The following is a 12994-nucleotide window of genomic DNA, read 5'->3' on the forward strand; positions in this document are numbered from 1 at the left end:
ATCGGCTGGGCTTGTGGCAAATGTTCGTTCCATTATGAAGCAGAGAGAGAGAGAGAGAGATAGAGATCAGAGAGAGATCAGAGAGAGGCAGAGAAGGAGTGAGGAGACTCGATTCTCTAGTGTTCTGTTGCTGTAAGTGTCATTAAGGTTCTTAAAGGCCCGTGTCAGTTAAGGGTTTGGGCAGGGCAATAATCTGCTTGCATATTGAAAAAAAGGAACATCCCCTGTGTGTGTGTGTGTGTGTGTGTACGGCAGAGAGGCCTGTGGGCAGCAGGGCGGTGCTGCAGACCTCGGGGGCGCAGGAGGCCGTGACCAGATGGTGAGGGCCCGCCCCCCGCCCGCCGAGCACACGCACACGCACACGCACACACACGGGGCCCTGCTCCGCGGGACCGGGTCCCACCTCAGCAGGTGGAGGACTGCGGCAGAGGCACGGGCCTCTCGTTCTTGCGCCCCCCATTCATGTGCGCGTACGCCTGCCTCTCGTCGAAGCTGGCCCGGTGGTAGACCAGCACGCGGTGGCCAATGCCGTTCTCGGGGCGGTGCGGGCAGGGGCGCTCGCGCTCGCGGCCGCTCTCGGGGCGGTGGTGCGGGCAGTGGCGCTCGCGGCCCTCGTGGTGGTGGCGGCAGTAGCGCTCGCGGCCCTCGTGGTGGTGGCGGCAGTAGCGCTCGCGGCCCTCGTGGTGGTGGTGGTGGTGCGGGCAGTGGCGCTCGGGCAGCGGCAGGGAGGAGCAGGAGGCCGAGGGGTCCAGGGGCACGCACTCCAGGTGTTCGGCATCCAGGTCCAGCTCCTCGGTGTCGGGCGGCTTGTTCTCGTCGCTGTAGTAGAAGGACACCTCGATGAAGCCGGGCTCCAGCTCGTCCTTGATGCTGCCGATGATGTCCAGGAACGAAGGCCTCATCTTGGGGTTGAAGTGCCAGCACACCTGCATGAGCTCGAACCTGCAGGGGGGGGGGCAGACGGTCGAGATGGGCCCCACCGGCCGCAGCTCCGGGGCCCCCGCTCGCTCTGCCCACCTCCGCGGCCACAACGGGCACGTAGGTCCCGGTTCTGTGCCCTCTCCGAGCCTCTGGCTTTCCCTCTTTTCTTTTTTTTTTCTTTTTTTTTTTAAATATATTTTATTGATTTTTACAGAGAGGAAGGGAGAGAGATAGTTAGAAACATCGACGGGAGAGAAACATCGATCAGCTGCCTCCTGCACATCTCCCACTGGGGATGTGCCAGCAACCCAGGTACATGCCCTTGACCGGAATCGAACCTGGGACCCCTCAGTCCGCAGGCCGACGCTCTATCCACCGAGCCAAACCGGTTTTGGCCCCTCTTTTCTTTTTTTAAAAAAATTTTTTTATTGATTTCAAAGAGGAAGGGAGAGGGAGAGAGAAACATCCATGGTGAGAGAGAATCATGGATCGGCTGCCTCCTACACGCCCTCTACTGGGGGTGGAGCCGGCAACCGGGGCATGTGCCCTGACCGGAAGTCGAACCGTGACCTCCTGGTTCACAGGTCAACTGTCACCCACTGAGCCACACCAGCCGGGCACGTGGTCCACTGTTGACTCCTGTCTGCAAGGCTACACGTGCAGATGTTGAGAGGAAGATTTTAAAAATTCATGTTTAGGCCAGCTAGTGAGGCTCAATGGTTGAGCATCGACCTATGGACCAGGAGGTCACGGTTCGATTCCCGGTCAGGGCACAGGCCTGGGTTGCAGGCTCCATCCCCAGTAGGGGGCGTGCAAGGAGGCAGCCCATCCATGATTCTCTCTCATCACTGATGTTTCTCTCTCTCCCTCTCCCTTCCTTTCTGAAATCAATAAAATATCTATTTTTAAAAAGGCCAACTGGAGCTCCTCACATCTAGGAAGATCAAAGCACCCCGAAATGGCTTCCTGCCATCTGTTGGGGTGACACTTGACCAACAGACCACCCTGTGGCCCCAGGGAGAGAAGCGGTGGGGCACAGACCGCAGGCTGCAAAGAGACAGCTCCCAGGCCGGCTGCCTTGAAAGGCGTGGGGAGAAAGGGGTCAGGAAGGTCAGACGGACGTGACCCCGAGGGAGGGGGGTGTGGGAGCCAGGCCTGCCGCCCGCTCTAATAAATACAGTTTAGTGGCAACAGGAACAGGCTCATTTGTTTACAGTGTCTGCGGCTGCTCTCGAGCTCCTACGGGGAGTAGAGGAGTCGGAACAGAGACCATCTGGCCTGTGGGCCCGAAACATGGGCCGTTGTGGCCAGCTGGTGAGCCCCGGGTGCCGCACTGACCAGGGCCAGGGATCGAGCCCGCAACCAAGGTACGTGCCCTTGACCGGAATCGAACCTGGGACCCTTCCGTCCGCCGACCGATGCTCTATCCACTGAGCGACAGCGGCCAGGGCCTGATGCCTCCTTCAGACCATCCCAGCGTCCCAGCCCGCCCAGCACAGCGCTATCCCTAAAGGAAGTCTGTCGGACGCTGCGGGATTCCAGACCTGTTCACACCCTCTCCACAAGCAAAGTCTGCAGCAGATCCTAGGAGGATTTATGAGCCGATGGAACTCGTCTTTAGAAAAAGCACATGTTCTACAGCCGGTCAGCTCTGGTGCGTCGGAGCGTCCTTCACTGAACTCCCCGCTGCTGGGGGCGGGGGAGGGCGTACACAGCCCTGCACCCGGGTAGGGACGAGACTACACGGAGCTGCTGCCTGGAGATAAGCTGTCTCATTCAGACACGGGCCCAGGGGGCTGGGGGACCACAGCCCTGCCCGCTCCGGCCTGCACACCGCGTACCTACTGCGTGCGTGAGGTGGTGACCACAGCCAAGGCACGCCGTGCAGCCCTGGCTGGTTTGGCTCAGTGGATAGAGCGTCGGCCTGCGGACCGAAGGGTTCCGGGTTCGATTCCCGGTCAGGGCACATGCCCGGGTTGTGGGCTCCATCCCCAGTAGGGGGAGTGCAGGAGGCAGCTGATCCATGATTCTCTCTCATCATGGATGTTTCTATCGCTCCCTCACCCTTCCACTCTGAAATCAATAAAAATATATTTAAAAAGAAACAGTAACCGATGTCGAGTTGCCTTATTAAAAAAAAACAACCAACTCCTCGCGGAGAAGGTGAGCATGGGTGGCACCCGTGAAACATTTCACAGAGACGTCAGCCTGAGCAGCCGCAGTGCGCCCTGCCAAGGCAGGGCGGGAGGGAGGCGCCACCGAGGTGCAGATCCTCGCGCAGGACCCTGCCCCCCCCCCAGCGCCGCGGGCCCGGGACACGTACAGCATGTCGGGGCAGTTGTCGGGCTTGTCCAGAAGGCCGCCCTCCATGACGAAGCGCAGGACCTGCTCGTTGGACAGGCCCTGGTAGGGCTGCTCGGCCAGCGTGGCGATCTCCCAGAGCACAACGCCGAAGGACCTGCAGAGAGGAGAGGGGCAGACGTGAGGCCTTGACGAGTGCACAGAACCATGTGCCCGCTGCTTCCCAACATCTTCCCCCCCCCACCCCCCCCCCCGACCCCCTCGCCCCTCGCCCTGGGGACGGCCCGCTGGGCGGCCAGCGAGCCAGGCTCCGCGCCACGCGTGCAACATCGGTCCTCGTTGGCTGCCACCACGTCTCCTGCAGATCAGTGCAGACCTGGTCACTGAGTCAGTGCAGAGCGCAGGACACTGAAGGGCAGGGAGGTTCAGGGGCCCTTGAACTTGGACCCCAGGCAAGTGCACTGGGGACAATCAAGCCGCTTGACAACTCCCAGCTGGGGACCCTCCGCCCCTGGCTCTCTCTGCTGAGCCAAAGGGGGGGGGGTGTGGGGCGGGGGGTCGTGGAGGCCAGTGGGGCGCGAATTCCGGGGACAGTCTCGCCTACCAGACATCAGAGTGGGTGGTGAACACGCCGTCCTTGAGGGACTCGGGGGACATCCAGCGCACGGGCAGCAGCCCCTTCCCGCCCTTCCGGTAATAGTCGGTCTCGTAGATGTCGCGAGTCATGCCGAAGTCTGCGGGGCGGGGAGGAGGCAGGAGGGTGACTCTCAGGGGACAAGCACGGACGGGACATCCCTGCTGCGAGGTGGCCCCGCCTCCAATCCCATCGACAGAACCCGAAAGGCACGAGCGATGAGCCACGTGCCAAGCAAACACCAGGAAAGCTCTGCTGCTAAATACACGTTCACCTTGATTCTTCAGAAAGGTTAACCCCTTATTGCACTTCAATGAGAGGCAGCGCCCGGCCGGGGGGGGGCTCAGTGGTTGAGCATCAACCTATGAGCCAGGAGGTCACAGGTTCGATTCCCCGTCAGGGCACAGGCCCGGGTTGCAGGCTCCATCCCCAGTAGGGGGCGTGCAGGAGGCAGCCAATCCGTGATTCTCTCTCATCAGTGTTGTTTCTCTCTCTCCTTCTCTGAAATCAATAAAAATATATTTTTTTAAAAGGAAGTATGTCCTGTGTAGATTCAAGGTCATTCTCACGTGTTTTTGTTTGTGTGTGTGTGTGTGTGTTTATTGATTTTCAGAGAGAGGAAGGAACAGAGAGAGAGATGGAAACATCGATGAGAGAGGAACATGACTGATCAGCTGCCTCCTGCACGCCCCCTACTGGAGATCGAGCTCACAACCTCAGCATATGCCCTGACTGGGAATGGAACCAATGGACCTCCTGGTTCCTGGATCGATGCTCAACCACTGAGCCACACCAGCCGGGCTCAGGTGGTTTTGAACTTGATGGAAAGCAGGAGCACGGCGTTGCCCCACAGGAAGGAACTCGGTTTCACCGTCTAATCGGGGGAATACTGAGCGCCGATTCACGATGAAAAAAAGCACCCAGCGAGAATCCCAAGAGATGCTACCGACCAGGCCCCTCACGCGATTACTCACTAATGTTGCTCAACATGATACGCCACCTCGTTTTCGAAAATTTCTCCCATCTCCCCTGCCTCTAGATGTCACGTAATTACGTTTGATGGCAGGCTGGCTTTATAACCCTACGTGATCGCTTCTTTGTCAGACTGATTTCCCACTCGGTGACGCAGCCCTCCTGACAGGGACTCTCTCTCCCCGGCTCCTCCCAGGAGAAAGGGCTGCTCTCTCTTGGCAAACGTTCATTCGCCCCGGCCGGTGTGGCTCAGTGGTTGAGTGTCGACCTCTGAACCAGGAGGTCAGGGTTCGATTCCCGGTCACGAGTTTCTGTAGCTCGTCTCTGTGCTTAATCTTTTGTCTTAAAAAAAATAATTTTTTTAAAAAAAGAAAACTGGAGGGAAATTATTGGTACTTTGTATATATTAATTGATTTCGGGGAGGAAGGGAGAGAGACTGAGCCCAAAACACAGGCATGTGGCCTGGCCTGGGAATCAAACCGTGACCTGGTGGTTCAGAGGTCAGTGCCCAACCACTGACCCACACTGGCCGGGCAAAATTGGCACTTTGGATGGCAACTATTATTCCCTAAGTCCCCGTCGCCCGAGAACGCTGTCTCAATGATTTCCATAACCGATGCTTAGAACTGTCCTGCCAAGAAAGGCCCCAAATCCCAGGAGAGGCAACCTGAGGGGCCTTGGCCTCAGCCCAGCCCAGCCCAGCCCACGACCTGGACCGCGTGCCCACTGCGCCGTCAGGATCAAAACCAGCCAGGCCGGGCCTGTGATTGGCTGTCACCTGGAGACGATGACGTTACTCCCAAGAGCAAGCCTCTGCGCCCACGAGATGCACGGGAAAACCTCCCCACAGGGCGGCCCACCCCGACGTGCCCCCTAAAACACGCGTGCGTCGAGGCCCTGCTCAGATCTTGGCAGCCAAGGACTCACCTCCGATCTTGACGGTCAAATCTTCAGCCACCATGCAGTTCCGGGCAGCAAGGTCTCTGTGGACGAACTTGTTGGCGTTGAGGTACGCCATGCCGTCCGCGATCTCCCCGGCCATCTGGATCATCTTGCTGAGGGTCGGCGGTGAGAGGACGGGGTGATTCTGTTGGAGACGCAAAAAAACCAACAATTCACGTGAGAATCTAGGCGTTTTTCGAGGTTTGCAAACCCATCTTCGCTCAGTCTGAGCCGCACGGGGTATTCCGCTCAGGAATGGGGCCTTGTTCAGAAGGAACGTGTTCGCCCGGCCGGCGTGGCTCAGTGGTTGAGCGTCAACCAATGAACCAGGAGGTCACGGTTCGATTCCCAGTCAGGGCACAGGCCCGGGTTTCGGGGCCCATCCCCAGTAGGGGACGTGCAAGAGGCAGCCGATCCATGAGTCTCTCTGATCATTGATGTTTCTATCTCTCCCTCTCCTTCCCCCTTCTTCTCTGAAATCAATAAAAATACTTTTTTTAAAAAAAATAAAAAGGAAAAGAAGGACTGTGTTATTGCGGAGACCACAGCATCTGCTTCGCGATCAAGTCGCGCGCTGCCGGCCAGCCGACCACATCACGCAGGGCTGCAGAGAGAAACACCCACAGGCACAAGTGGGGACTGGCCTTTGCTATTTCGGGTGGAGCAGGGGGTGGGCGCCAGTGGCCTCTGCCCACACTCGTGGCCCTCCCAGAACCACCAAGCGCATTCGGCCCAGCCGAAGGATGCACAGAACTTCATTTCAGTTCTGAGCGTCTGTGCCCACGTGGCTTCCTCTATCTGCTGTGACTGAAGAGGCCACATGGGCACAGATACTCAGAACTGAAATGAAGGAACTGCTACCTGGAAGATGATTAAACTGCGCATTCAAAGAAAACAAAAGATTCAGCACCAAGAGAGACGGGGAGACAGAGACTCCGACAGGGAGGGGTGGGGGAGGGGGGGGCACGGGGAGTGTTTTGGGAACACCAGCAGTCCCATCAGAGCTCTTGGGCACGTCGCGAAGTCAGGGTCGCAGTGAGCACTCGGTCCCACTGAGGTCGCCAAAGGACGGACAGATGTTCCGGCTGTTGCTTCTAAGTATTCATCTACCGGTCTGTTCTCAGAATCACTCACTTACAAGTCACACCTCGCCCTGACCGGTGTGGCTCAGTGGATAGAGCGTCGGCCTGCGGACTGAAGGGTCCCAGGTTCGATTCCGGTCAAGGGCATGTACCTTGGGTGCGGGCAACATCCCCAGTAGGAGATGTGCAGGAGGCGGCTGATCGATGTTTCTCTCTCATCGATGTTTCTAGCTCTCTATCCCTCTCCCTTCCTCTCTGTAAAAAAAAAATCAATAAAATATATTTAAAAAAAGAAAAAAGTCACGCCTCCGTGTGTTAACAAGTGAGCTCGTGGGTTCGCACAACAGGAGGGGGGGTGCACCAGGGTGACTTATGAGAACGGCACAGACTTCAGCCCATTTAGAATTTAAAGCTCACGCCCGGCTGGTGTGGCTCAGTGGTTGAGCATCGACCCAGGAACAATGAGGTCACCGGTTCGAGCCCCGATCAGGGCACATGCCCTGGTTGCGGGCTCTCCCAGTAGGGGGGCGTGCAGGAGGGCAGCCAATCAGGAGTCAGCCTGTCGCAAACGTTTCCCTCCACCTCCCACGCGGTTCAGGGTTTAGTATCTGCAAGAGGAGCTGCACACAAATGAAAGAGAAAAGACAAGAGAAAAGGCTTCCTCCTGAGTTGGACTTACCTGCCGGTTCCCCAAATATTTCCAAATTATCTCGTGTCTTTTCTCTTTCATTTGTGTGCGGCTCCTCTTCCAGATCCTGAACCCTGAGCCACGCGGGACGTGGAGGGAAACATTTACGACTTCCGGCGACCGACGGGAACTCTGGAAGTGAAGGTTTCGCGAGAGCGGGGGGGAAAAAAAACGAAGTTTCACCGGCAAAGTGAGGAACAAAGAATTCACCCGGACGGTAGGCACCGTAAAGGTGGGGGGTTATCTCACCCCACACAAACGCCCACAATCGGCTACAGAAGTCCGGATCTGTAGGCGGGGTGGGGACCTTTTCTTAACCAGGCTAAAGGGGTAGGGTTCGGCTTTTAAAAAGTAAGGAACTTTATTACAGACTTTTGATTTGCATGCTTAAGGAGTTAAAATTTTAGAAGGTAATCTCTTTTTTTTAAAAAAAAATGTATTTTTATTGATTTTTTTTTTTTTTTTACCAGAGAGGAAGGGAGAGGGACAGAGAGTTAGAAACATCCATGAGAGAGGAACATCCACCAGCTGCCTCCTGCACACCTCCCACCGGGGATGTGCCCGCAACCCAGGTACATGCCCTTGACCGGAATCGAACCCGGGACCCTTCAGTCCGCAGGCCGACGCTCTATCCACCGAGCCAAACCAGTCCTGGCTAGAAGGTAATCTCTTATAGTCTTTGCATGTTATTATAGAACATAACCCTTGTTTTGTTGAAAAAGGTACATGAGATCTAGGATGTTTGCCAAAAAGTTAGAACTTGAAAGAAAAAAAAAAAAGGCCAGCAGCAGGGAAAAAAACTTGCCTCCAAATTGTTTCCCCTTGTGGAACACAGTATTTTATTTGCTAGAGCCTTTAGGAGAGGCCAAGAAGGATAAATCGCCTCCCCTTGCACCCTCCACTCCTAAAGAGGAGCAGAAAGAGAAAAAAAATTGGAAGAAATGGCCTTCATGGCCCCCTCCCTGTCCTAACCCTGAAATGTTTAGTTCTCCGTTAAGAGAATCACCTGTGCAAAAAAGCCAAATTATAAAGAAATTGGAATATTAAAAGGTACCCTCTTAAATCAGGCTGAAAAAAAAAAAAAAGAGTGCCATGGTCACCTCAATGTGGTTTCTTGTCCAAATTAAAATCTTAATTTGTATCTGGAATCTAAAACCTGTAATAAGAAATGAAACCCCGCTGCCGAATCCGCCTCTGGTGCGGAGAGATTCAAAGGTGGCAGGAGAGGGCAGGGCTGTAAGCTCTCCCGCAATGAGATTACTTAATGTTTTATTTAAAAATTACCGGAGAACATCTTATGATAACCAAATTTTGGCTAAGATAACCTTGGGTGCCAGCCATTGCTTCGGAAAGCCAAATAGGAAAAAGCTTAAAATGTCTTTTCCGATTAAGCATGATTTTGGGAAACATTTACCAACAGCAGCCAATTGATGATGTTTCTATCTCTCTCTCTCTAAAAAAGTCAAAAAATGTATTTTTTTTATAAAAAGGATGTGAAGCTCAAAACAGAGGTTGATGTTTTCTTTTTCGGATGGCGCTAAAATCCTGCAAGGTTATCATCCCAAAGCATAGGACGGAGCCTGAACTTCAGGCACAGGGTTTGACAAGTTCAGCTTCCTGGTCTCAAGGGCACAGACTGCTGTCAGGGCAGGGAGGGGGCGTGTGTGTGTGTGTGTGTGTGTGTGTGTGTGTGTGTAGGGGGGAGGCTGAGGCGGGGGGTTGGGGGGAGGGGGCGGGTGCACGAAGTTGGGACAGGCCAGGCTTCAGGGAGGGCTCAGTGCTGACGTGGGTCTCTGGGTGGAGTCAGGGGGAGGTGTCAGTGCGGGAGGGAACTGGCCCCAGAAAGGATCTACGACCAAGCGTTCAATGTAGACAGATTCAAAGACATGGAAAGGAGAACGTATCACATGTGACGTCAATCAAAACCCAAACCCCACCCCAGCCGGTTTGGCTCAGTGGATAGAGCGTCACACTGCAGACGAAAGGGTCCTGGGTTCGATTCCCGTCAAGGGCACATACCTAGGTTGCCGGCTCCCAGCCCTGGTTGGGGGCATGGGGAGGCAACCAACTGGTGTTTCTCTCTGTCCCTCCCTCCCCCTTCACTCTCTCTACAAATCAATGGAATAAAATATGCATGGGTGAGGGTTAAACAACAAAAACCCATATATGTTAAAAACAAACAAACAAACAAAACCAAAACCCACCTCGATTTCCGGTCTCAGAGACCTGAGGTAACTCTTGAGGTCTCCGCGGGGCATGAGCTCCATGATGACCAGGGTCGGCTGGCCCTGGGACACCACACCCAGCAAACGCACCTGGGAGCGAGGGAGGGAGGGAGACAGAGAGGAGGACTCAGAGGAGCACCCATGTGGGGTGGGTGCGCCTCCACCGCCCGGATGCACGGGCCAACCCTCCACGTGTCAGGGGTGGGGAACCTTTCTCCTGCCAAGGGCCACCTGGGTATTTACATCATTCACAGCCACAGCCGTGCACACCCAGAGCGTAAGTGTGCACAGGTGTCTGGGGGCAGCCGTGAGGCGGTGAGGGCGGGGAGGGCTCTGGACACAGGAGGGGGGCGAGTCGCCAAACCCACAGCCGTGGCCTCTCTTGCCGTGGTCCTCCCGTGCCGGGATTCGCCGGCTCTTACCACGTGGTGACAGTTGAACTCCTTCATCACCGAAGCCTCGTTGAGGAACTCGATCCGCTCCCGCATGCTGGCCGACTCGTTGACGGTCTTGATGGCCACCCGGGTTTCCGGCTCGTCCTTGACCACGCCCTTGGCCACGCCCTCGTACACCATGCCGAAGGAGCCCTGGCCCAGCTCCCGGTTCATGGTGATCTTCTCCCGGGCCACCTCCCACTCGTCGGGCACGTACACTGCGGAGGGAGAAAAGGGAGCTGAAGGGGGTGTAGCCACGGGCACCAGGGCAGCACGTGATTTGGGGGGGAACCTCTGGGGGGAAGAATGCGCCATGCCGCTTCCCGAAGCCAGCCTAGGAGGACATGGGGGGCAGCGACTGGGCTTGTCTCGCAATGTCCCAGGTGCTGTGGATTCCAGGAGGCAACCATGCCCTCAAATTCTGGCATTTCAAATCCTCAAGGAGCCCCAGAAAATTCGAGGACACTGACAGCACATAAGAAGAGCTCCGGGTGCGGAATGGAGGTGGTTGGGCGGGGGGTCAATGGGAAAAAAAAAAAACACCCAAAAAACCAAAGGGAACATCATTCATACTTTCCACAATAAAGATATGCTTAAAAAAATAATGAGAAATAAGACCCAGAAAGCAGTCCACCTGGAGACATGCTGTGAGTCTAAGATTCACCCTGGATTTCAAAGACAAAGCGCAAGAAAGAATGTGAAGGTTTCACGGGCTGACGCGCAACCACTGAGCCACACCGGCTGGGCAGTGCGGGATTTTTGAGATACTCAGCAAACTGCTAAGAACTTTGATTTTTTTTTTTTTATATAAAGAAGTGTTACCGAAGACGGAGTACCTCCAAATCATGCAGACCCCTCCCTCCCCTAGGTGAGCCACCCTCCCACAAGCGGTCGGACCGGCGCCCCCGCGCAGGGAGCTGAGCTTACCGTCGGCCGCGCTGAAATACTCCGGGTTCACAGAGGCGTACAGCACTCCATTGCCCATCCGATTACTGCGCCAGCCAAAAGGGGGACACGTTAGGCCAAGAGAAAACCCCACCCACCCCCACGCGTTTCTGTAGAGGCTCGCATCTCTCCTGTCGCCATTTTATTCATTCTGTTTCATTCGGCTCCCGGAGAAAGAGTGAGCGGAGCTTGGGGCCCTCGGGTGAGAGCCTTATTTATTTATTTATTTTGTTAATCCTCACGCGAGGATTTTTCCATTGATTTTGTTTTTCTTGAGGGAGTGGAAGGGAGGGGGAGGGACGGAGAGAGAGAAACATCGATGTGAGAGAGACACATGGATTGGTTGCCTTCTGGGGTGGGGATCGAGCCTGCAACTCAGGTACGTGCCCTTGACAGGAATCGAACCCGGGATCCTTCAGTCCCTGAGCTGATGCTCTACCCACTGAGCCAAACCGGCTAGGGCAGATTAGAGCCTTTATTGATTAATTTTTAAGATATATTTTTTATTAATTTCAAAGAGGAAGGGAGAGGGAGAGAGACATAGAAACATCGATGATGAGAGAGAATCATGGATCGGCTGCCTCCTGCACGCCCCACACTGGGGATCGAGCCCACAATGCGGGCACGTGCCCTGACCCGGACTCAAACCATGACCTCCTGGTTCATAGGTCGATGCGCAAACTCTGAGCCATGCCAGCCAGGCCAGACTAGAGTTTTGAAAGAAACATTCATCTCTGAACTTCATTGGAAATGAACAGAAAGGGTTACTGGGTCGACAGGGCTAACAGATCAGGCATGGGGAAGCTTAGCAGGGCAGCAGTGTCTGTGTGATTGAGTGGCCAGTGAGGGGACGACGTCACCATCAGAAAAATGGTGTCGCTGTTGAATCATAAGAAAACATTCTCACCCTGGCCGGTCTGGCTCAGTGGACAGAGCGCCGGCCCCCCAACCGAGGGGTCTGAGTTCAATTCCTGGTCGAAGGCACGTACCTGGGTTGCAAACCTGATCCTGGCCCGGGTCGGGGCATGTGCAGGAGGCAACCCATGAACGTGTCTCTCTCACATCAATGTTCCTCTCTCTCTCCCCCCACCCCCATCCACTGTCCCTAAGAATCGATGGAAAAATATCCTCGAATGAAGATTCACCAAAAATAAACAAACAAACAAACAAATAAAACATTCTCTGTTCCCAGGAAGCACATCGGATTGGAAAACCAGCTTTTCCGAGCCCCAAACTGTTCCCTCCAAAAGTTGACCTGAACTCACACCCCGTCGGCCCCGAGCACCCGACACCCACCCGGGCGTCTTCTCCCCGCGCCACTCACCGCTTCCGGTGGATGATGTACAGCGTGAGGGCCAGCCCCAAGACGGTCAGCACGATGGCGATGGGCAGCGCGATGACCAGGTGGGCGTGGCTGTCAAACGCCGCTGCGGGAGCGCAAGGGGCAAGGGTCAAAGGTCACGAGGTGAACAGGCTATTCGTTTCACTTCATTTCATTCATTCATTCACTCACTCATTCATTTTTTTTGTTCATCCTCATCCGAGGATATTTTTCCATTGATTTTTAGAGAGAGAGAGGGAAAGGCAGAGAGAAACATCAATGATGAGAGAGAGTGGAGGATCGGCTGCCTCCCGCACGCCCCCCTACTGGGGATGGAGCCCACAGCCTGGGCATGTGCCCTGATCAGGAATGGAACTGTGACCTCCTGGGTCAAAGGTCAACGCTCAACCACTGAGCCACGCCCGCTGGGGCCCGTTTTTCTTTTTAAAGTACAGGGTACTCTGCAATCATAGTTCACATGATGGGCTCCAGCAAAACAGCCTTTGTCTGCAGCTTAACGACTGTAAA

General features: G+C 55.3%; 1 protein-coding gene across 2 annotated transcripts in view; it reads right to left on the reverse strand.

Moving 5' to 3' along the window:
* Positions 1-12994, reverse strand: part of IGF1R (insulin like growth factor 1 receptor) — a 123124-nt gene that overhangs the window by 6850 nt on the left and 103280 nt on the right. Inside the window, exons 14-22 of one of the 2 annotated variants that reach the window (XM_070400601.1) lie at positions 12470-12572; positions 11128-11192; positions 10189-10418; positions 9746-9856; positions 7533-7673; positions 5757-5916; positions 3827-3956; positions 3245-3379; positions 404-942 (exon numbers count right to left, since the gene is read on the reverse strand). In XM_070400601.1, coding sequence (XP_070256702.1) covers positions 405-942; positions 3245-3379; positions 3827-3956; positions 5757-5916; positions 7533-7673; positions 9746-9856; positions 10189-10418; positions 11128-11192; positions 12470-12572 — 1613 coding nt within the window. In that variant the 3' untranslated portion in view covers position 404. The remainder of the gene's footprint in view (positions 1-403; positions 943-3244; positions 3380-3826; positions 3957-5756; positions 5917-7532; positions 7674-9745; positions 9857-10188; positions 10419-11127; positions 11193-12469; positions 12573-12994) is intronic. The other variant, XM_070400602.1, reaches the window with a different exon arrangement.

The sequence above is a fragment of the Myotis yumanensis genome, unplaced genomic scaffold (assembly GCF_028538775.1).
Source record: "Myotis yumanensis isolate MYYU_CA2020_CCGP unplaced genomic scaffold, mMyoYum1.0.hap1 SCAF_20, whole genome shotgun sequence".
NCBI classification, from domain to species: domain Eukaryota; kingdom Metazoa; phylum Chordata; class Mammalia; order Chiroptera; family Vespertilionidae; genus Myotis; species Myotis yumanensis.